Consider the following 23916-nt stretch of genomic DNA (forward strand, 5'->3'; position numbering starts at 1 on the left):
CTGGAAAAGAGTACTGAAAAAAGGAACAAAATAACAAAAAAGAATAAATAGATATTTTTTTTAATAAATAGATATTTTTTGGAAAAGGTACAGCTAGAGTGCTCCTTGGAGGCAAGGATGGTGAAACTTTGTCTTTTCACACTTTGGACATGTATCTAGGTGAGGCTCTTCTTTTGAAAAGGACATCATGCTTGGAAAGACAGAGTCAGCAAAGGAGACGAGGACCCCCAACAACGTGAATTGACACATGACATTAACAATGGGCTTGAGTGTTTTGGAGATGATATGGTTGTCACAGGATTATGAAGGATTCAGGTCTGTCATTCATAGAATTGCAGTAAATTGCACTCAACTTGACAGCACCTAACAAGTGGTGGATACAGGCACTTGGTTCGAATCCACTCACTCCTCCACGGGAGAAGGATATACAGTTTCTTCCCATGTGATCATTTGTCTCTGAAATTCCTCTGAAGGGTCAGCTATGGATCTAGTCCTACTTGACAACACACAACAACAGCAGCAGTGATGGAGTAGGGAAGGGAGCTCTGGTAGCCAGGTAGGTAAGGAGTTGTGCTGCGAACCCAAAGGCAGGTGTTCAAATCCCCCAGCTACTCCACAAGAGAAAGATGGGGAGTTTCTTTCTGTCCATTTTATAACTTCTGAAAACTTACTGGAGGGTCAGCAGGTTGGTTCTGACTTCACAGCATTGAAGGAGTGAGTGAGTAGTTGGTTGTTTAACATGTTTGCCTGCTAATCTGGTCAGGGATTTGAATCCACTAGCTGCACTAAGGGAGAAAGAACAGCAGTCTAATACAAGTTGACAGTCTTGGAAACCCATGGAGGGTTTTCAAGAATTAGAATTGGGTTGTCAAGAATTAGAATTGACTTGAGAGCTCTGGGCTTAACTTAACTTTTGGTTGTAGCATGTATCTTTGTGAACGCCGGTGGCTTACAGCAAAGGAGATACACTGTCAACCCAAAGCCAGGCGGTTCAAATCAACCAGCTTCACTGTAGAGGAAAGATGAGCACTTTCTTCCTGTGTGATTTGCAGCTTCCGAAAACCCACAGGAGGGTCAACTATGAGTTGGTTCTGACCTGAGGACATATTGTAACAACATACAGCTTTGTGGTTTAATATTATGTATATTATAATCATGAACTATTATTGTTGTTATGTGCTGTTGAGTCGTAGCGACCCTATGTACAACAGTCCTAAACCAGGCTCTCCTGTGCCAATCTTAATGTCTGACTTACCTACCCCCATTACCACAGTCACTCCATCTCATTGAGGGTCTTCTTCCTCTCCTGCACTGTCCCCTCACCCTCTCAAACATGACGTCCCTCTGCAGGGACTGGTCCTATCTTGCAACATGTCCAAAGTATGTCAGATGAAGCATCAGAATCTTTGCCTCCAAGGAGCAGCCTGGCATCACCCTCTCTAGGACGAACCTGTTTGTTCTCAATACTCTTCTCCAGCACCACAGCTTAAAGGCATCAATTCTCCTCTCTAGGACGAACCTGTTTGTTCTCAATACTCTTCTCCAGCACCACAGCTTAAAGGCATCAATTCTCCTATCATCCCTAGTCACTGTAACAACGTATGAGCAAGACCTATGGTGATGAAGAAGTTCAAATTACTCTGAAAGAATTGGCAAAAAACAAGACCTCATACACACCCATGTTCATTGCAGCTTTGTTCACAATAGCAAGGAGTTGGAAACAACCTAAGTGCCCATCAACAAACAAATGGATAGAGAAGCTGTGGCATATTCACACAACAGAATACTATGCTGCATTGAAAAAGAAGGAACTCATGGAATATTACTGAAAACGGGTGACCCTGGAGGACATTTATGCTGAGTGAAGTATCTCAGTCACAAAAGGACAAATACTGCATGGTGCCACTGTTGTAAAACAGGACTGACATCGGGGTTGGGGGGAGACTGAGAAAGATGGGTTCAATAATGTATACTGCATTGAAACAGATGAGGGAGAAAACTGTTTAAAAGGGATATGTGATTAGGTATTGTTGTCATGACAGGAGTCCAGAATGAAGGCTCCATAGTGGAGTGGACCTGGGGGAAGGGATTGTAAAACAATGAAAATTGTTCTTTTACTTTTCCAAGAGGGTAGTGTACTAGAGGGAAGGGTTAGGATGGGAGAAAAGTGCAACAGTGAATGAATGGAAATCCAAAGTCTGTAAATTTTCATTTAAGTAATAAAAACCCCAAACAAACCCCAGGACCTCAGAAATTGTTGACATTTCAACAAACAGATGCTGCCCTTGATGTGCTTACAAAGTTGTGCCAAGAAATCTGGAGGACAACCACCTGGACAATTGACTGGAAGAGATTTGTTCCCATTCCAAAGAGAGGTGATCTGACAGTGCGGAAATTATTGAACAGTATCATTGATGACACATGCGAGCAAGATTCTGCTGGAAAGTATCCAAAGACAACTGGAACAGCACATCAACAGAAAACTGCCAGATGCGCAGCCTGGTTTTAGAAGAGGCCATAGTACTTGAGATATTGTAGCTAATGTTAGATGGATCTTGACTGAAACCAGAGGAATGTCTTTGTTTCATTGACTGTGCAAAGGTATTTGACTGTGGATCACAACAAACTGTGACTGAGCCTGAGAAAAATGGGAATCCCAGAACACGTGATTATGCTTATGTGACACCTACACTTGGACCAGGAGGCATTTGTCAGAACAGAGCAAGAAAACACTGCATGGTTCAAAATTGGGAAGGGTGTGCACTAGGGATGTATCCTATCTCCATACCTTTTCAGTCTGTGTGCAGGACAGATAATCCAGGAGGCTGGATTCTATAAGGAGAAATGGGCCTTAGGATTGGAGGAATACTGGTCAACAGTCTGTGTTATGCAGGTAGCACAACCCTGCCTGTTGAAATTAAGGAGAACCTGAAATGCTTGCTGCAGAAGGTCAAGGACTGCAACTTTCAGTGTGGATTGAAGCTCAGTATTAAGAAAACAAAGATTCTCATCACTGGGACAGTTGGCAGCATCATGATAGATGGTGAAGATGAGATTGCTAATAGCTTTAGTTTGCTTGGCTCCACAATCAACACTCTTGGTACCACCAGCCAGAAAATTAAAAGACAAATTGCATTGGGAAAGTCTGTTGTCAGAGACCTCTCCAGAGTACTGAAGAGCAAAGATGTCAGTCTGGAGACTTAGGTGTGCCTGATCCAGCCCATAGTCTTGCAATTATTTGCTATGCATCAGAAAGCTGGTCAGTGACTAGGGATGATAAAAGGAGAACTGATGAACTACTGTAATTTTTTCTAAAAAATGTACAATTGTCATGGGGTCGCATGTATTGATAGGTGGGGAATGGGGGGGGTCAGCCACTGTGAGGGGCAATGTACACGAATTTTGTATGTAAGCCAGTGTAAAAAAAAAAAATCATTGGCACCAAAAAAAAAAGAGAAGTCGAGTAATACATAAAGTTGGGTTTTTTTTTTAAGTTATTTGTATAGTCTTCCTACTTTAAAAATAGTATTTAAGTCAATGTAATGATTGTCCTTCTAGGATGGCACCATACTACAGTATTTTAAAATTTGCTTTGGTTGTATGTAACCCTTCCCTTGAGCTTAGTTTCTCCTAATATTCATATAGAAATTATATTTAGTAAAACATTTCTCAAAGTGGAATAATTAGTTCTGATTATCTTTAGTCCCTTCATTAGAAAGTGGGAGTGATTAATAAGGGGATACCTTCCATCACATTTCCTTAATAGTGCTTATGTTTGAATCAGTCCTTTGTGCGCAGAAAGCTAAAGCAGCACTCAATGGAGCAGATATATATGCTGGATGTTGCACACTAAAAATTGAATATGCAAGAGTAAGTAGCTTTTATCAACATTTCATCAAAGAAATATTTATGCTCTGCATATATAATTCAACTTACTACCCTTTTACTCTTAACAGCCGACTCGTCTAAATGTTATTAGGAATGACAATGACAGTTGGGACTACACTAAACCATATTTGGGAAGACGAGGTAGGTATTTTAATAATTTTAGAATGTACTTAACATTTATTGAATGTTTTAATGCAGTTAGATTGCTTTTTCCTGACTAGTTAATTCAAATAAAAAACTTGCTGATTTTTACTTTTGTTGAAAAAGACCATGTAATGTTGGAAAATAACCTTGAACATTAGTGCCCCCTACTGGTATGTACTGAGCTATTAATATATAGTTCAACAAAGAAGCCCACACATACAGGCACGCCCGCAGTTCAAGGACTTGCATTTCTCCAAGCAGCTCTCTCTCTTTGGAGGAGAGGAAACTGATTTCAGAATATTCCTTACAAACTTCAAACTTGCACACTGCTTCTCTATGGAAAAGACTTTTCCCCCAAGCTGGACAAGGCATTAAGAAGGATAGAGGACTCCAGCAGGCTGACTCTACACTTCATCATGCACAACATCGGCATCAACAAAAAGCCCTCTGAAAAACTCAGACTTGCAATTCACCTTGACTGCATACTGCATGCACCACCACCCCAAGTTTTTAAAGGCGGACACTTAACAGTACTTCAGACTTGCATGGGATGAACACCATGATAGACTGTGCCCTTTATTCAAGTTGTATGTATATATTGATCTGGTCTCCCTTAAAGTTTCAGTTGTAGAATTTGAGATTTTTCACTAATGAAACTAGACTTTCTTTGCAATGTTGTAAATCTTAATGCCCATTGCTGTAATTGTTTGCAGCTTAGATTCAGAATGTTAATTGACAAATAGCCAGGGCCAGTTTACTTATAGGCCTTGGGAATCAGTAATACTCAACCAATCCACACAGGTATATCAAAGATAGAACTACTAGAAAGGGGGCACATTTGCTACCCTTAAGTTTATTTTATTGGTTTTTTTTTTTTTTCTCAATTGTGAACATGGAACAAAAATTCTCTAAAATATTAATGGAAAAGTGCCTTATATGTAAAAAAACTTCTGTGTGGTTTGATGTTTATAAGTTGTCACTTTTGTAAAAATTAAGGTTATCATTTATGTTAATTTGTATAACTAGAAATTTCTACATAATCAAACAAATGTAGGTTGAAAGTGTGATGTCTGTTCAAGGTAGAATATATTTAAACTTTTTATACCTGAAATTAAGAGCATTTCATTTGAAGTGCATGTCCACCTATAAATAACTTAATAAATGCTAGATTTCCTGGGAATAGCATTGACTGGTAAAATTGTTCAACTAACTGTGAAGCAGTTTTGGAATTTACAAATTAAAATGTGGAATTTGTAAAAACAAGGGGGCTGCAGTATTGGCTACATCTCAACTACAATATCAGTACTTGAATCATGTGTTGAAAAACTCACCAAGATGAGTATGTAAAAACAAAAGTGGAAAGTTTTTCTTGACACCCAAAATATCTTGGATCTGAGGGACTCTAGTATATTTACTATAGCAAAACAAACGAAAAGGTCATGTAATCACTCTTTATTTGCATGTTTCGGATATTGAGGACTTTTTGATGATTGGTCACTCTAACTCTTGATTCTTAAGGAGTCGTGCATGGTCTTGCAGAGTAGTTTGTTTGGTAACACAGATTTGGCTGGACCCTCCATCCTCGCTACTCAAGGCAATCTGTTTGGCCTAGACTTGGTGCAGTGGAACACAGTATTAGAAAATATAAGTTTAGTACACCCAACAACAGGACAAGTAAGTGGTTGATGAGAAATCTCTCACTTCTGTCAATTCATGTTCGTTTAGTGAACATATTTAGTTTATACTTACTTGAAATAGTTTTGGTTACTTTGCTCTGAATGTCTCTAATAATGAATAGCATTTATTATTGTTAGTACTCTTGAGTTGAATTTGACTCATAATAAACCCACTTTATGGAGAGGATCTACCCCATAGAGTTTTCTAGACTGTGGCTTCTTGGGTAAAGAGTTGTGCTGCCAACCCAAATGTAGGTGATTCAATTCCACCAGCTGCTCCACAGGAGAAAGATGAGCAGTTGTCTTCCTGTGCAATTATAGCCCCTGAAAACCTGCCAGAGGGTCAACTGTGAGTTGCTTCCACATTGAGAGCAGTGAGTGAGTGAATGACTCTTTTCTGGGAAAAGATTGATTTTCTTCCCAAGTCTTTTTTTCCCCATGGGGCTGCTGAGTTTGAACCTGTCCTTGAAGTTAGCAGTGAGCACTTGATCATTGTGCCACCAGATTTCTTAGTAACATTTTTAGGTAAACTTTTGTTTTGTTCTGTAAAGAGGTTGAACATTTGCATGAGATCAGTTTAGTTTTCTATACAAGGAAGATGAGTTTGGAAATGGTAGATGTTTAAGGCAGTGAAATAGAATTTTAGTTTATACTTTCTGGGAATGGGAAGGGTTCTTGTTTTTAAGTGCATCATAGATAGATATGTGTCTGGCAAGACTATGGAAGATTACAACTTTGCCTTGTAGTGATCTCAATTTGCCCTCAACTTGATAGAATATATTGAAACCTTTTCTTACCCTCCGCTGTCCCCTAAAAAAAGAGTTGCTTTTAAAAAGTAGCCTCATGCAAAAAATTCCCTTTCAGGGCTAATTACATTTTAGTGCAAAGAATTCTTAACTTGGACCAAAGGGAACTCCTTTAAAAATATTGAGCAAGCTTGTATATGTGCATTTTCCTGGGCCTGATCTCCATAGCTTCCATTAAATGTTAGAAATGAAAAGGTTAAGGATCACTATTTAGAAATGGATATATTTCTTGTTTGATTCTTCTGCTTGAAGCTTCTGATTTATGTGACTGTGTAATGAGAATGTTTGGCTGATAGAGAGCATGGAGAACATCTACTCTTAACTCCTTCATTTTATGAATGGGGATTGTGACCACTTACAAATTAGTGGTTATCCTGGAATCTTATGATTGTTAATCCAGTGCATTTTCTTGTTAGCACACTACTAGTTCTAACAACTCTGAGCCATACAGACATTACAGTGGTTTTAGTTTAGTCCTAGGTCAGATAAGGAATTATATCAGTGTTTGATAGCGTATTTAAACAAAGGAATAACAATTGACACAGAGGACTGGACTTTTGAAGAGGTGTGAGATTTAAATGATGAGATTTGATGGAAGCCGTATGATGGAATGAAGAGGGTGTAAATATAGTCTGGAGAGGAAGATACTTTGGAGGAGCAGAAGAGTGGGGGTGAAGAGAATATAATAGCTTTTCAAGTGTATAAAAGTTTTGTAAGAAAGATTTAAATCTGTGAGGCCCCAAATTGGGATAGAGTATGTGCAAAGGACTGATTTCTATGTAATGTAGCAACATTTTCTAATGGTTTTGGATTCTTAAAATCGAGAGGGAGAGAATAATGAGTTCCTTGTCATTGGTGTTGGTTAGGCAAGACTAGATGCTTCTAGTTGACTAGGGTGAAGTAAAGAGAATTTATTCATAGAATAATAGTTGACCTGGGTGACCTTCTAGGCTTATTTCAGTGTTGTGATAACCTGAAATAAGTTTATTAGACTGAAGTGAAAATTAAAAGTATTTCTCATCTCCCATAAATCTTATTTGTTTAGGGTGACTTAAGGTATATGAAAAGTCTCACTCTTGAGTTTTTAGTGATTAGAATGACCAGATTCTCGAGATCTACAGCAAAACAAAATGAAAACTGTTAAACCTTGGTGGACACTTCAATTTGGTCAGCAAACTTTCTAAAAGTACTGTATGATGATTTTAAGAATTTATAACCAACATAGGAAGTGCTATTTAAGAAACCCCATAAGGAATTTAACTGATACCTCAGAGTTAGGGAAATTGGCTGCCTTCTCTGAAAAACATAGCTAGAATAAAAATGTCCTGTTAGGGGTATTGTAGTGCTCTCATCCAATAATGTAGCCCCCTTGCTTAGTTTTATCTTGGCGTATTTAAACTTTGGGGGTACTTAACAGTCCTTCCTGCCTGATGTCTTAACATTGTCTGTAGATAGTGACCAATCTATGACACAGTATGGGCAAGTGATAATGCACATTTTCAGTGCTCAAGTCAGTAGGTGTTTGTAAAAATGTATATACGTAAAAAATACTCTGTGTTTACTGATTGTGAAACCATGTAATACAGGTTGTTGTTGGCTTATGCTGAAACTTCTTGAAAGAAGCCCACTTTGAAAATGTGTTGCTGTTGAAGCTAATAGTATGATTCAGGTACTGTCTTTCAAAAGTACTGCACTTAAGCTTGTTTTAAAGACATGTATTGGTAAAAACTTCTGTACAGTGTCAAACTCTAGAATTGTGTATGTTCACTTTCTGAAAAGTATCCATTCTTCCCTTAAAAATGGAAAGTGTGTTTGTATTTGGCATTTGCCAAAAAGATATTTTCAAGTTAAGTGGAATTTGTTAGATAGAATTATTTTCCTAAACTTTTGTTGTTTGTATTTAAATTGGATATGAATGGATGTTTAAAGTTAACCAGGAATCGTACTTCTTTTATGAATTGTAATGGATGTTTTGAAGGGGTGTTCCCCATGTGAGAACTGTTAAGTACTTGGGTCAAAATTGTTAAAACCATGTTTCTACTTTTGTGTCAGATAGAGGAAAGGGTCGCCAGAGACAAGCCATTTTGGGAGAACACCCTTCTTCGTTTAGACATGATGGCTATGGTAAGTTTGCCAAGGCAGAAGGAAGGTAGTATGGATGAACTGTTAGAATTTTGCATTTCTGATCAAGAACTGCACATTTCTTGTCTCTGTATTTTTTTTCTCTGTTTACCTGACTTGGTTTACATGTGGTCAATACCCTTATTCATCTTACCCACCCAAGAAGTTGTCCAAAATAATTTCTTTTCTTGGGATATTAACATATCACATCACATGATCCTTGAGATGAATGAGGGCTGTTGGTCGGAAATTGAAAACTTCTTTTTGCTTTTATGTTTTGTAATGTTTTGGCTTTGAATTGTAAACCAAAAAGGGAGAGAATTATGACTCATCAAGTCTATTTACTGCTACTATTCCAGCAATTTTGGAAAAGGATACATATTTGTGGTTAGTTCCTTAAGTCTTTTTAAACCTACGGTTAGGACTTTGGCTTTGGTTATATTTTAATTTGACTCTGTTTTGTCTTTAAAAGTATTTAGCTTTTAGTATTTGCTGTTCAGCTGTGTTGTGATAGTTAAGATTTTGAAATCCAGGATAACAATCTTTCCCAGGGAAAATTTAGTCATCCTTGCAAAGTTGATGTTGAGAATTGCTACTGATAACCTTTTAGGTGCTTATAAAAATCTGTGATTTTTTTTGTTTGTTTTTGTGGTAGTTAATGACTCTACTTATTCTGTGGCTTAAATTTGAAGTATAATACTATTAGAAGTGACAAGAAATTGATAATGCTATATTGAACTCTTGGGATTTATCATTGAAAAGGCCCTACTATTGTCTGTTTCCTGAAATCACTTTAAAATGTTCTACATACTTACTTTAAGGATCATCCTTAGCTGGGAGTTCTAACTGAAATAATCCTTAGGGTGATTTTTGAAGCCTAGGTATTTTTACCTGCGTTTTTGTATACATCCATTCCTTTTATTGGCTTAGTTTGGTTCCAAAGACTTGGCATTATATGAAAATGGAGGATGGCAACATCATTACATAGTTGCCAAATTTCATCACATAGTTGCCAAATTTCATCACATAATTGCCAAATCACTGAGAATCATATTTCTGCCAAGTTGAGACATACAACCTTCACCACCATACTCAGTGTTAGTCTCGCCTGACTCTGTGGCTTTCATTACTGCCAGATATACATCATTAATGTGCAAAATGGTAGGATAGTATATTCTTTTAATATTGTGCATTTGAAATGTTGAATAAAGAGATAGTGAGGAGTTGGTTTATATTTGTTCAAGTTCTGTAGTAGTCTATATTCCCTATCAAATGGAAGCAGTCTCTAAGTTATGCTATATCAATTTTGGTATAGAATGAAAATCTTAACCATGGTTGTTCAGTGCATGTCTTTGTTGGTCATTTAGTTGTTTCTGGAACAATGAATATTAGATTAAGGTCACATGGGTAATTCTGATCCTTCACTAAAGAACCACTTACTGTGAATCCATTATGCTTTGTATAATGAACATTGACAAAAGAATTACTAATCACAAGTTTGTATCTAGTTGAAGAGTTAAATAAGTCAGGACAGTCATTTGACAGCTGAAAACTGGTTAAGTATTTTGCTAAAGACAACTAGAAAAATCTGAGGGGGAAAGAACTCTTTTGGGATAATGTTGAGACATTGTTTTCCCATTATTTTAATATAGATCTTCTGGGTTGCATCCTTTATAAAATATATTTGTGAAAATTGTATAAGCAGAAATATACTACTTTGTTTTCTAGAAGTACTTTATTTTTTTAAAAACAACTAAAACGAGTTGAAAATGTCATGCTTTTATTTTTTATTGGGGTGTGTGTGTATGTAAGTGCCAGATTTAAATGTAAGCTTATTTAAAGAGAAGTGTATAGCATTATTTGGAGTTATGATGTTAAAGAGTAATTCTGGCACTGCAGAGTCCTACGTAGGAGGAATGGTGGTGAGGTGGTATGAGATGTTCTCTTTGGATTGTTCTTCATTAAATCCTCTGAGGATAATTTGTTCTACTTACCTAAGACTGTAAATAAAATTGAGTCTAGGAAGATGGAGATTAAAAAGAAGTAGAGTGGAGAAAAGAATATGAAGAAATGAGAGATAAAAAGCCAAAGAAGTACTAGCTGTACTGAATAACTTTACAGAATTTACATGTCACAGCTGTATCCTTGTAGATCAGCAGCAGTTCAGAAAAGTTTCAGTTTAACATGGGATCACCACTGGCTGGCTTTTCTTACATGGAAGCATGTGAGAGAAAGAAAATAGAAAAATTAGAATTCAAGACAGTATAGGCTGCATTAAATTAAACTTACTCAATAATTTATTTTAACTGTTTAAGTCGATTTTATGCAATAATTTCCCATATGAGTAAGTTTTAAAAATAATCTTCTTTATAAAATATTTTTATTCTGATTTTAATGAAAGTTTACAAAAAAGTTGGATTTTCAATTCATTCATTGTTGCATATTTTCCTCCTTCCTTCTCGCTTCCTCTTTCCAGTTCACTTAAAAAAAATCACTGTTACACAATTGCCTTCCTTACCTACAACCCAATCTGCTTTGCAGTGTACCCCTTATTCTGGATTGTCGTCATACCTATAATGCCTAGTCATATACTACTTTTAAACAATAAATATAAAAACCTTGGAATAACTTAGTGTAGGGGGGAAAATGTTTATTTGTTCCATCTTCTCAAACAGTGCAGGTAACAGTTTGTGTAGTATGTTGTTAGCTGCTGTTGAGTTAGCTTCAAATTCGTGGGGACTCCATTCCCAAAAGAATTAGACCATTGTGATCTCATTGTGATTATTAATTAATTAATTATGAACTGATTTACAGGCTTAGATTGCCAGGCCTTACTTTCTAGTCTTTCTTAACCTCTGCTGAAACTTCTTCTTTATTATGTTGTACTTGTTTTGTGCCATCGAGTTGCCTGCGACTCATAGCAATCCTACATACAGTCGCTCCGAATCCTGTCCTACCCTGAGCCAGTCTCACCATCTCTGACACATCTACCCTCATTACCCCAGTTACTATGTCAGTCCATCTCAGCTGAGGGTCTTCTGCACATGTATTATTTTTCCACCTTTCCAAGAATTTTGTCCTTTTCTAGGGATGGGTCCCCCTGGCAACATGCCCAAATTATTTTTGAGACAGACCTTCAAAATCCTTTCTTCCAGGAAGCAGCTTGGCTTCACCCTCTCCAAGACGGACGTTTTTGTTCTCTTGGCAGTTCATGATATGTTCAGTACTCTTTTCCAACAACACAACTCACAGGCATTGGTTTTTCTATTGTCCTTAGTAACTTTCCAGCAATCTGATGCATAGAAAGTAATTGCGAAGACCATGGTCTAAATGAGGTACACCCTAGTGTCTAGACTGACACTACTGCTCTTTGGCATTTTGGAGAGGTCCCTAACAATAGATTTCCCTAATGTAATTTGTTTTCTTATTTATTGACTGGTGATGCCAAGAATGTTGATTATGGAGCCAAGCAAGAGTTTTCGAAGGCCTGTTATTTCTGAAGTGGATGGCCAATCCTTCTTTCTAGTCTATCTTAATTTGTGTGCTCTACTTTTAATTGTCAGAAAAATTACTGACAGATAAGCATTTCACTGGAAGGAGCAGATGAGAAACATTTCCCTATTATAGAAGTAATGAATAGATTCGGTGTAGGACCCTTACTCCCCTTGGCACATGTGTCTTGTCCTGTCCCTTTCCCCACTCCATCATTATCTCCTTCTATTCCTGCCTAACCTGGCCAGCACCTCCCCCCAATCCCCAACCAACCCTTGATATGATGGCTCAGGCATCATGTTAATTCCATGATGCCTCGTGCTGCTACTAGTCTCTCACACTGCTGCAATGCTTTATTATTATAGTAACATATAAGCCTTCGCTAACTGATGGGTAGTGACTAAACATATTGAGAGGCAAATGGACTTGGTCTCTGCATGGAATGTGAGAATACTACCACTGAACTATCACTACCTCTTCTTGAATAATGTTGTTATTAGATATTGTCAAGATTTCCCTCCCCCCCCCAATAGCAATCCCATGCCTTGTAAGTTTTTCGTGGCTATAGGTTTTTTGTTTTTAATTTAAATTTATTACTAATTTCAGTAAAAATTTACAGAGACTTTGGATTTCCATTCATTCAGTGTTGCACTTTTGTCCCCTCCCAACCCAACCCCCTAGTACACTTACCCTCTTGGAAGAGTAAAAGACGAATTCTTTCATTGTTTTACAAACCCTCCCCCAGGTCCACTCCACCATGTGGCCTTCACTCTAGACTTCTGTCATGACAAAAATAACCAGTCACACATATCCCTTTTAATCAGTTTTCTCCCTCATCTCTTTCAATGCAGTATACATTATTGAACCCATCTTTCTCAATCTCTCCCCAGCCCCAAGGTCAGTTCTGTTTTACAACAGTAGCACCATGAAGTTTTGTTCTTTTGTGACTGGGATACTTCACTCAGCAAAATGTCCTCCAAAGTCACCCATTTTGAATAATATTGCATGAGTTCCTTGTTTTCCAATGCATCGTAGTATTCCATTGTGTGACTATACCACAACTTCTGTATCCATTCGTTTGTTGATGGGCACTTAGGTTGTTTCCAACTCCTTGTTGTTGTGAACAAAGCTGCAGTAAACATGGGTGTGCATATATCTGCGTAGATGTCAGTTATGGTCTCTTTGGGATATATTCCCAGTAGAGGAATTGCTGGATCAAATGGTATCTCTATTTGCAACTTTTTGAGAAAGTGCCATACTGCCTTACACAGTGGTTGCACCATTTTACACTCCCACCAACAGTGAATAAGGGTTCCAGTCTCTCCACAACTTCGCCAGCATTTGTTGCTAGCTGTTGTGTTAAATTTTGCTATTCTGACTGGGGTGAGATGATATCTCATAGTTGTTTTGACTTGCATCTCTCTTAGAGCTAGGGGTTTTGAACATTTCTTCATGTGCTTCTTAGCCATCTGAATGTCTTCTTTGGTGAAGTGTCTGTTCATACCCTGCACCCATTTTTCTATTGGATTATTTATCTTTATCTTGTTATGGTGGCTATAGGTTTTCTGGAAGTGTTTCCACTAGGGTTTCTTTTGCGGCAGTGTAGGTAACAAAATTACAACAGAATTTTTTTTTTCTAGAGTGATATTTCTCAAAAGGTTTTGGTTTTGGTTTTGGCCAACTTAACCACCTACTACACATTTTCATACTTTTCAAGAAGTATTGCTGTTGTTAGGTGCTGTGAGTTGTTTGTAACTCATAGTGACCCATGTGCAACAGCTCTGAACCCTGCTCTATCTTGAGCCAACTTCATTGTCTCTGACACACCTACCCCCATTTACCGTCACTGAATCAATCCATCTCATCTAAGGTCTTCCTCTCTTGTGCTGTCTCTCGACCCCCCCCCCCCTGCAAGCATGATGTCTTCCTCCAAGGACTGGTCTGTCCTTGCAACACGTCCAGAGTATGTCAGATGAAGCCTCTGATTCCTTGCCTCCAAGGAGCAGCCTGATTTCACTCTCTCTTGGAAGAACCTCTTTGTTCTTGTAGTGGTCCATGGAATGTTAATTCTCTTCTCCAACTCCACAACTCAAAGGCATCAATTCTCATCTATCATCATTAGTCATTGTCCAGCTTTCTGATGCATAGCAAGTAAATGTGAAGACCGTGGTCTGGATAAGTTGTACCTTAGTCTCTAGATTGACACTGTTGCTCTTCAGTGCTCTGGAGAGGTCCCTGGCAGCATATTTTCCCAATACAATTTGTCTTTTGATTTCCTGACTGCTGCTACCAAGGGTGTTGACACTGGAGCCAAGCAAGCTAAAGCTGTTAACAATCTCAATCCCTACACTGTTTGTCGTGATGCCACCAGTCAACCCAGTAGTGAGGATCTTTGTTTTCTTGATCTTGAGCTTCAATCCATATTTAAGGCTGTAGCCCTTGACTTCTGTAGCAAATGACTCCGGCCCTCCACAATTTCAGCAAGCAAGTTTGTGTCATTTGCATAATACAGATTTATTGATGAGTCTTCCTCCAATTCTGATGCCACATTCCTCCTCATAGAGCCCAGTGTCCTGGATGATCTGGTCCACGTATAGATTGAAAAAGTATGGAGATAGGTAGGATGCCTCACTGGTGTATACCTTTCCTGATTTTGAACGATGTAATGTTTCCTTGCTCTGTTCTGATGACTGCCACCTGATTGATCCAAGTATAGGTTTCACAGTCAAGTCTTCTGGATTTCCCATTCCTCACAGAGTTAGCCACAGTTTGTTGTGATCCACACAAATACTTTTATATAGTCAGTGAAACACAGATAGACATTTCTCTCTGCTTTCAGCCAAGATCCATCTGACATTAGCTACAATATCTGTAGTGCCATGGCCTCTTAAACCCAGCATGAACATTTGGCAGTTTTCTGTTGATGTGCTGTTCCAGTTGGTTTTGGATAATTTTCAGCAGAATCTTGCTTGCATGTGATATTAATATTATTCAATAATTTCCACACTCTGTTGGTTCCCCTTTCTTTGGAATGAGAACAAATACAAATCTCTTCCAGTCAGTTAGCCAGGTGGTTGTCCTCCAAATTTCTTGGTACAACTTAGTGAGTGCTTCCAGGGTAGCATCAGTTTGTTGAAATAATGTCAGTTGTTATGTCATCAATACTTTGGGCCTTGTTTTTAAGCAAATAGTAATGATGGTATTTGGAAGGAGAACAATATATATTTTTGCAGTAAGGATAAGAATGTAAATTGAGATTTGAACTATAGTCCATATATTAGCATCTTAAGTTACAGACCATCATATTTGTAGTTATTAGCAAATAAGTTACCATGAGCTGTGTTGGCTGTTTTGATAAGCTATCAGAAAAACAGTTGAAAATCATGACCAATTTAAGGCATTCCTGAAGGTGGGCCTTGACAAAATATCCCTCCTTCTAGCTGCAGGAATTCACCTGTGTTTGTGTGTGCACAGTGGTAGTGTTGCTTTATTGTTATGGCATCTTTATTTGAGGATGCTGATTGAATTCCATTATAAGCTTTATAATAGCATGATAATTTTGGTTGATGAAAACCTCTTAGTTCTATATGAAAAATGAAAGTAGCATTGCTGTTTTCTTCTTGAAAAGTGAGGAGAAAAAGCTGGTCTTTGGAATTAATTTTTTCATATTGTGAACACCTTTAAATGTACTTTAACCTGTGTTTCTCTAACAATGAAATCAGGAATGTCTAAAATGCATAGAATTTGTTTCTAAACTATATACCTCTCCATTTTATTTGCCTGTGATTTTAAGGCCTTTAATACTTTGGGTCTCTAGACTCCTTTACTTTTTTCCATTCCATACTTAAGTTTATTTTATTATTACTGTTGTGGGTGAAAGCCCTGATAAAGTCTGCAAAATTGGCTTTTTTAAAAACCCCATTTTATTTCATATTGCTAAAATTGACTATTAATGAAGATTCTCATGTAACAGACATATGTGTGTGTGCATGTGTGCCAAGCTTAAAAGTTCATTAAAGCATGATAAGGAAGAGGACACTTTTCAGCAGAACTAAATATGCTCCATTTATCTATCTATATAAGATACAGAGATTGCTTCTGAGCTTTTACTGTTTATTAAACCCCCTTCTAGAAAACTACTACTATGCAGAGTTTTCTGCTCTTTACAATTTGTGGGCTTTGTTTGGTTTATTTTTAAAATTTGGGCTCTAATTTATATACCATTGCAGAAAATTTCACATTAGATATTTTAAATATATATATAATCTTCTAATCTTATATACTCTACTTTGTTGTTGTTGTGTTTCATTAAGTGGCTTGTACCTCATAGTGACCCTGTGTACAACAGCCCTGAAACCTGCTCTATCCTTGTGCCAACTTTACTGTCTCCAAGACACACACCTACCCTCATTACTCTAGTCACTCTATCAGTCCATCTCATTGATGGTCTCCCTCTCTTTCTCCATTCCTCAACACTTCCAAGCATGATGTCCCTCTTCAAGGATTGGCCCCTACTTGCAACCTGCCCAGAGTATGTCAGACGGAGCCTCAGAATCCTTGCCTCCAAGGAGCAGGCTGGCTTCACCTTCTCTAGGACGAACCTATTTGTTCTCCTGGCAGTCCATGGTGTATTCAACACTCTTCTCCAGCACAACAGCTCAAAGGCATCAGTTCTCTATCTCTCATTCCTCTGCTTTGTTAGGTAAACTAATACCTGATAATATAAATTTATAGCTTGATATATTTAGGTTACTGTTTATTGAAGCTGGTACAGATAAGAATAGATTTTATTGATTTCCCACAGGCTTTTATTGACATTAAAGTAGTTTAAACTAAGAGGTTTTGGTTTAATTTTTTTTAAATGAGGTTAAGCCAATCTGTTATTTACAAATGGAACCATATTTTTCTCTTTTTAAAATCATTTTTATAGGATCCCATGGCCCATTATTGCCTTTACCAAGTCGTTACAGAATGGGCTCTCGAGACACCCCTGAGCTTGTTGCATATCCATTACCACAGGCTTCTTCCTCTTACATGCATGGAGGAAACCCCTCTGGTTCAGTTGTAATGGTTAGTGGATTACATCAACTGAAAATGAATTGTTCCAGAGTTTTCAACCTCTTCTGCTTATATGGAAATATTGAAAAGGTAAGTCTCATTTTATTTATTCCTTCCTTTTGCTAAGACAGCTGATAGGCAATTTGGAAAGGCTGCAAATATTGAAATGTCTTCTTGTATTATGTGGGAACTATAGGAATTATTTTTTTATTCTTAAGGGATAAGTATAAATTGTTGAAACGAAAAATGTTTTTCTAATGTCTTTTGTAATAAAACCTTTTTTTATTGTTGTTTGAATGAAAGTTTACAGAGCAGATTTAGTTCCCATTCAGCCATTTATTTACATTTTATTTGATCTCATTGCTTACAATCCCCACATTATAATAGCACTCATCTAGTGTCTTCGGTAGTTCTTGTTCCCCCTCTGTCTATCCTCTTTACTGCCTTCTGAACTTTATCCTTGCACAGATGCTGTGCTTTTGATCTTGTGTTGTTGATTAGTCACCAAATTGTCTGTGGTTAGGCTGAAAATTGAGTTGCATGCTGAGTTCAGTTTCAGGCTCAAAGATGACTAAAGGCTAAGGGGTTCTTTGAGAGTCTTTCAGTTAAGGACAGAAGAAAGTGTATTAAGAAAAGGAGACCACCTCTGAAGAAGAGAGTTTGTTGACCCTCAGATGAGAATCGATGCTGATAAACCTGGATTTTTGGTGCTTTTGAGTTTTGGTCCATATCTGTCTCTTGCATGATCTAAGTCCCTCTTGTGATCTCTTGCAGAACTGTTATCCTTAGTAGCCAGGCAGTGTCTACTGTTTTTGGTTTCATGGCCATGGAGGCTGAAGTTTTTGAGATTCATTAAATATTGTGGTCTGTTTATTTCTATGCATCCTTGATTTTCTTTGTTGATCATGAGGCCCCAGGACCAGTGACTCATTCCTTCAGGGTTATAGTTCCAAAGTTTACATAAGTTTGCCTCTTGTTGACTCTTGGGTATATTTGATGCACCTACAGATGTTGTTGTTGTTGTTGTTGTTATGTGCCGTCGAGTCGCCTGCGACTCATAGCGACCCTATGTACAACAGCCCTAAACTCCCCTCTGTCCTGTGCCAGTCGCACTGTCTCTGACACTCCCATCCCAATTATCCCAGTCACTGAATCAATCCACCTCATAGAGGGCCTTCCTCTCCTGCGCCGTCCCTCCACCCTCCCAAGCATGATGTCCCTCTCCAAGGACTGGTCTCTCCTCACTGCATGTCCGAAGTAAGTTAGACGGAGCCTCAGAATCCTTGCCTCCAAGGAACCACCCGGTTTAACCCTCTCCAGGACAAATCTATTTGTTTTCCTAGCAGTCCATGGTATTCTCAGTACTCTTCTCCAGCACCACAGCTCAAAGGCATCAGTTCTCCATCTATCCTCCTTGGTCATTGTCCAACTCTCTGATGCATAACACGTGATTGTGAAGACCATGGCCTGTATCAGACGCACCTTAGTCTCCAGAGAGACACCACTGCTCTTCAGCACTTTGGAGAGGTCCCTAACAGCAGACTTTCCCATGGCAATGCACCTTTTAATTTCCTGGCTGCTGGTGCCAAGACTGTTGACTATGGAGCCAAGCAAACTAAAGCTGTGTACAATCTCAATCTCTTCACCATCCATCCTGAGGCTGCCGATTGGTCCAGTGGTGAGAATCTTTGTCTTCTTGACATTGAGCCTCAATCCATATTGCAGGCTGCAGTCCTTGACACTCTGCAGCAGGTGCTTCAGGTCCTCCTCAGTTTCAGCAAGCAGGGTTGTGTCATCCGCATAACGCAGATTGTTGATAAATCATCCACCAATCCTGACCCCACATTTCTCCTCATAGAGCCCAGCCTCCCAGATAATCTGTTCTGCATATAGGTTGAAGAGGTATGGAGATAGGATGCATCCCTGGCGTATGCCCTTCCCAATTTTGAACCATGCAGTGTTCCCTTGCTCTGTTCTGACGACTGCCTCCTGGTCCAAGTATAAGTTTCACATTAGAACGATCAAGTGTTCTGGGATTCCCATTCTTCTCAGAGTCAGCCACAGTTTGTTATGATCTACACCTACAGATAGGCATGTAGAAATATAATCTGTCAGACCTGTGTGTGATCACAGATGGTAGTCTCTTTTACTGGCCCATATCTGTTTGTCTTACTTATATTACACTTATTGATTAACTTTAGTTATTACTGATAATGCAGGATTGTGTATGTAATAGTATTTACCTTTGTTGCCTATTACTCTTTTTTAATTTTTTTTATTATTATTTGTTGCATGTTACTCTTAATGTGTATTTCTTTAGTTATATTATGTTGATTACTCTTGTATTTTATGTAGTCTTTCCTTTCACCCAGTTTAATATGTGTCTATTATCTAATTAATGATTTTCTATCTCCTCACCATCCCCTCCCATGGCTGGAAACCATTCAGAATGGTTTTGTCTGTGAATAAACTTTTCCTTAACTTTTTACTATATTGGATTCATATATGTCCTTTTGTGACTGACTTATTTAATCAGCATCATATACATGTTGTTATGTAACATGGAGTTGCAACTGATTCATAGCTGATCCTCTAAGCAAGTTTTCAGAGTCAGTAAATCACAGAAGAGGAGATTGCTTCTCTTTCTCCCATGGAGCAGTTGATGGGTTCAGACCTGTGCACAGCACAGCTCCTTATCACTAAGTTCTCAGGGCTCCCAGTCTATGTAATATTTCTGGCTTTTTAAGGCAGCAGCGTACCATCTTCATTATTGTTGAACAGTCCCAGCAAGAGTTTCAGTCTCTCTCTGACCTTGCCAGCATTTGTTATTTACTGTGTATTTGATCGGTACTAATATTGCTGAATAAGGTGATATCTCATTATAGTTTTGACTTGTAATTCTAGTGCTGATGTGCAAGGGAGAAAGATCGGCAGTGTCCTCCCATGTGATTTACAGCTTCCAAAACCCAGTGGAAAGTCAGCTATGTGTCTGTTCTGAGTGAATGGCAGTGATTTTTTTTTTATTTTTTATTTTATTAATGGCTGTTGGTGTTGTAGTAGGTAATATGTTAGACTACTGACTAAAAGGATGTAATTTCAGATCCACTAGCTGTTTGTGGAGGAACGATTGGCAGGCTTCTCCCATAACAGTTTACAGCCTTGAAAACCTGCTGGAGGACCACTATAAGCCAAACTCAACTTGAAGCCATGCCTTGGTTTTTTTTTCAAAATGGTGACTACAGCACTGGGTTCAGGTATATTAGAGATGATGAGGATGGCACAGGGTCCAGGTGTTGGTCATAGGGTCACTATGAGTTGTATTCGATTTGTTGGTACCCCGCAGCAACAATGATCTTAAGCTGGCTGCCTCAGAGTCCTTTTTTGAAGAGTCTGCTCATGTCTGAGCCAATTTTCTTACTTTCTGTTGTTAAGATGTTTTTTTACATTTTAGAGATTAGATTCTGTCATATATATCATTGCAATCCCCACCCCACCCTCAGTCTATAGACTGTCTTTTCATTCTTTTGATGAACTTAAGGATTTAATTTTTAGGAGGTCTAGGTGTCTAGTTCATCTTATGCTATTCGTGCATTTTTAGTTATGTTTTATATTCTATATATACTGTAAGTTAGGACCCCTAGTTTTGTCTGTGTGTTTTCTTCTGTGAACCTTGTACTTTTAGTTTTAATATTTAAGTCTTTGAAACATTTTTAGTTTTTGTGTATGAGAGTGGGTTCTCTCTAATGTTTTTGCAGGTTTTGTGAGCATCACTTGTTAGACTGTATCATCACTATTTAAATGGACTTGGACCCTTTGTCAAAGATCCGCTAACCATAGCTGGATGGATTTATTTCTGTATTCTCCATTCTGTACCATTGGTCTCTTTGTGTGTTGTACTGGTACATGACAGTTTTAATCTCCATGGCTGTGTGGTAGTTTGTGAGTTGGGAAGTGTGAGGCCTCCTGTTTTGTTGTTTTTTAATAATACTTTTAAATATCCAGGTCTTCTTTCTTTTCATATAAAGCTGGAGGTTTTTTCATTTTGTGGGATTTGGGTCAAGATTACAGTACACCTATAGAGTACTTTGAATAATATTGTTATTTTCAGTGTTTAGTATTCCTATTAATGAATATGGTACACTTTCCATTTGTATAGATCTTTTGACTTATAGCAGTAGTGTTTTGTAGTTTTCTCTGTATAAATCTTTTATGCCTCTCTTGTTTTTTGTGCCATTAACTTGAAATTGACCCACAGCTGACCGACCCTCCAGTGGGTTTTCAGAGGCAGTAAATCACACAGGAGATTACCTTTTCTTTTCCTCTGGAGCAGCAGGTGGATTCAAAACACTTGCCTTCAGGATTCTAGCACAGCTTCTTATCACTATGCCACCAGGGCTCCCTATACCCCCAAGTTAGATTTATTCCTAGTTAGGGACCTCTCCAAAGTACTGAAGAGCAATGGTGTCTCTTTGGAGACTAAGATGCGTCTGATACAGGCCATGGTCTTTGCTATCACTTGTTATGCATCAGAGGGTTGGACAATGACTAAGGAGGATAGAAGGAGAATTGATGCCTTTGAGCTGTGGTGCTGGAGAATAGTATTGAGGGTACCATGGACTTCTAGGAAAACAAAGATTCATCCTGGAAAGGGTCAAACCAGGCTGCTCCTTGGAGGCATGTATTCTGAGGCTCCATCTGACATACTTTGGACATGTTGCAAGGAGGGATCGGTCCTTGGAGAGGGACATGATGCTTGGTAGGGTGGAGGGACAGTGCAGTAGGGGAAGGCCTCCTATGAGGTGGATTGATTCAGTGACTGGGGTAATTGGGATGAGTGTATCAGAGACGGTGTGATTGGCATAGGACAGAGCAGAGTTTAGGGCTGTTGTACATAGGGTCGCTATGAGTCGCAAACAACTCAATGGCACATAACAACAACAACATTTCATCCTTTTACAGTTTTAGGCTATTGTAAATGGTATTAGATTCGTGACTGCCTTTTTCAGCGTTCCCTTTGTTAGTAAGGAAATACATCCAAACTTTGTATGTTGATCTTGAGTTCTACCACTTGGTTGAATCCTCTGTTAGTCCCAGCAACTTGCTTATGGAGTCTCTGGAATTTTCTGTGTTTAAGATCATGCCATCTACAAGTACAGATAGTTTTAATTTGTCTTTTAACAATTTGGTTGCCTTTTATTTCCTTTCCTTGTTTGACACAGTATTGAATGAGACTGATGAGAAACAATATGCTTGTCTTATTCCTGTTCTTTTCATCTCTCTATTGGTTATTGACTTTGTATATATGACCCTAATTATGTTAAGGGATATCCTTCCTTTTGGCTGAGAGCTTTTATCAAGAAATAGTATTGAAGTTTATCAGATGCTTTCTCTGTATACATTGAGATGATTATGTGATTCCATTTCTTGTTTAATGAATATAAATTACTTTGATGTATCTTTAAATGTTGAATCATTCTTCTATCCCTGAGATGAATCCCACTTACTCATGAGGTATTTTTAAATAGATTTTTAAAATTCTCTTGAGTAGGATCATGTTCAAAATTTTTGTATCTACATTTATTAGACTCGATGGCACATAACAACAACAGCAACAACATATTTATTAGGGAAATAGGTCTACAGTTTTCTTTTTAGTTGTGTCTTTGCTCAGAATAAATGCTGACTTAGTAACTGTGTATAAAGTTTTTATATTAAGTTATTAGGCAATAGTTTGAGTACAATTGGTGTCAGCTCATCTCAGACTATTTGATAGCATTCTCTAGTGAGGTTCTAGTGGGCTTCTTTTGTTGTTGGAAGTTTTTGTTTGTTTTTAAATGACCTCGTTAGCGTCTTTTGTTACAGGTCTGTTCATATTTTCTACCTCAGTTTTAATTAGGTTAGGTAGGTGGTGTTTTACTAGAAATTTGCCCCTTTTTTTAGGAACATGCTTTCAATTTGTTGGTGTAACAAAAGGAAGGCTCACGTGAGGCAGATGTAACTGACCTTTATCAACTTCTCAAAGGGGAACTGTCCCTGTCAACAAGACAGCAACATAAAACCAGTTCTCATGAGGTCAGACAAGTCCCTCATGTTCCCATACCTCTTTCATCTCAACACCAATCTTACTGCTTTACTGGGTTCAAAATCCAATGCAATAGCTTCCAGACCACACAGAACCTTATTGGGGAAGTTAAAAGGTTATAATCCAGGTTAATAAATAGCAGAATTCAATCAAGACAGCTTGCAAAGATGTGCTCATTTGTGGCTTAAGGGCCAGTATTACAGAGTTCTCAGACCTGCCAAAATTGGCTTTACCCCCAACCCCCAAGTTGTCCAGCAAACTAGGCCAATGGCTCTTATTTGTAGAGGGTGGAGGGCTAGCAGTCCTAAGGTAACTTCATCTTAGGTTGATTTTCTGGCTTGACTGTGGCTGCTGCTGCTGTAGGTATAACTGGAACAAGAATTTCTGGCCCTGTAGGGTGTGTTTAATTTTTTCCTTCTTTGATATGGAAGGTCTCTTGCTGCTGGGAAGGTCTCCTGCTGCTGCTAAATCATTCAATTTAATGGAAAGACTAGACAGTCCCCTTGTGGATAGGCTAACACACCCTAGTCACATATTTCTACTACTCCTCCTGGCAAAGTCAAGATCAGTGGATACGAAAGCCATTTTGATTAATAAACAATTTTGTTTATAAAATAAAAAATTTGTTTATAAATATTCCTTTTCTCCA

General features: G+C 38.2%; 1 protein-coding gene across 1 annotated transcript in view; it reads left to right on the forward strand.

Annotated features, from left to right (window-relative positions):
* HNRNPLL (heterogeneous nuclear ribonucleoprotein L-like) overlaps nucleotides 1-23916 on the forward strand; it is a 59369-nt gene that overhangs the window by 30147 nt on the left and 5306 nt on the right. The window contains exons 5-8 of the mRNA XM_006882342.1: nucleotides 3774-3870; nucleotides 3957-4029; nucleotides 8567-8638; nucleotides 17058-17275. Of these exons, the coding sequence (XP_006882404.1) occupies nucleotides 3774-3870; nucleotides 3957-4029; nucleotides 8567-8638; nucleotides 17058-17275 (460 nt within the window). The remainder of the gene's footprint in view (nucleotides 1-3773; nucleotides 3871-3956; nucleotides 4030-8566; nucleotides 8639-17057; nucleotides 17276-23916) is intronic.

The sequence above is a fragment of the Elephantulus edwardii genome, unplaced genomic scaffold, assembly GCF_000299155.1.
Source record: "Elephantulus edwardii isolate Elephantulus edwardi_28Jun2011 unplaced genomic scaffold, EleEdw1.0 scaffold00019, whole genome shotgun sequence".
NCBI lineage: Eukaryota > Metazoa > Chordata > Mammalia > Macroscelidea > Macroscelididae > Elephantulus > Elephantulus edwardii.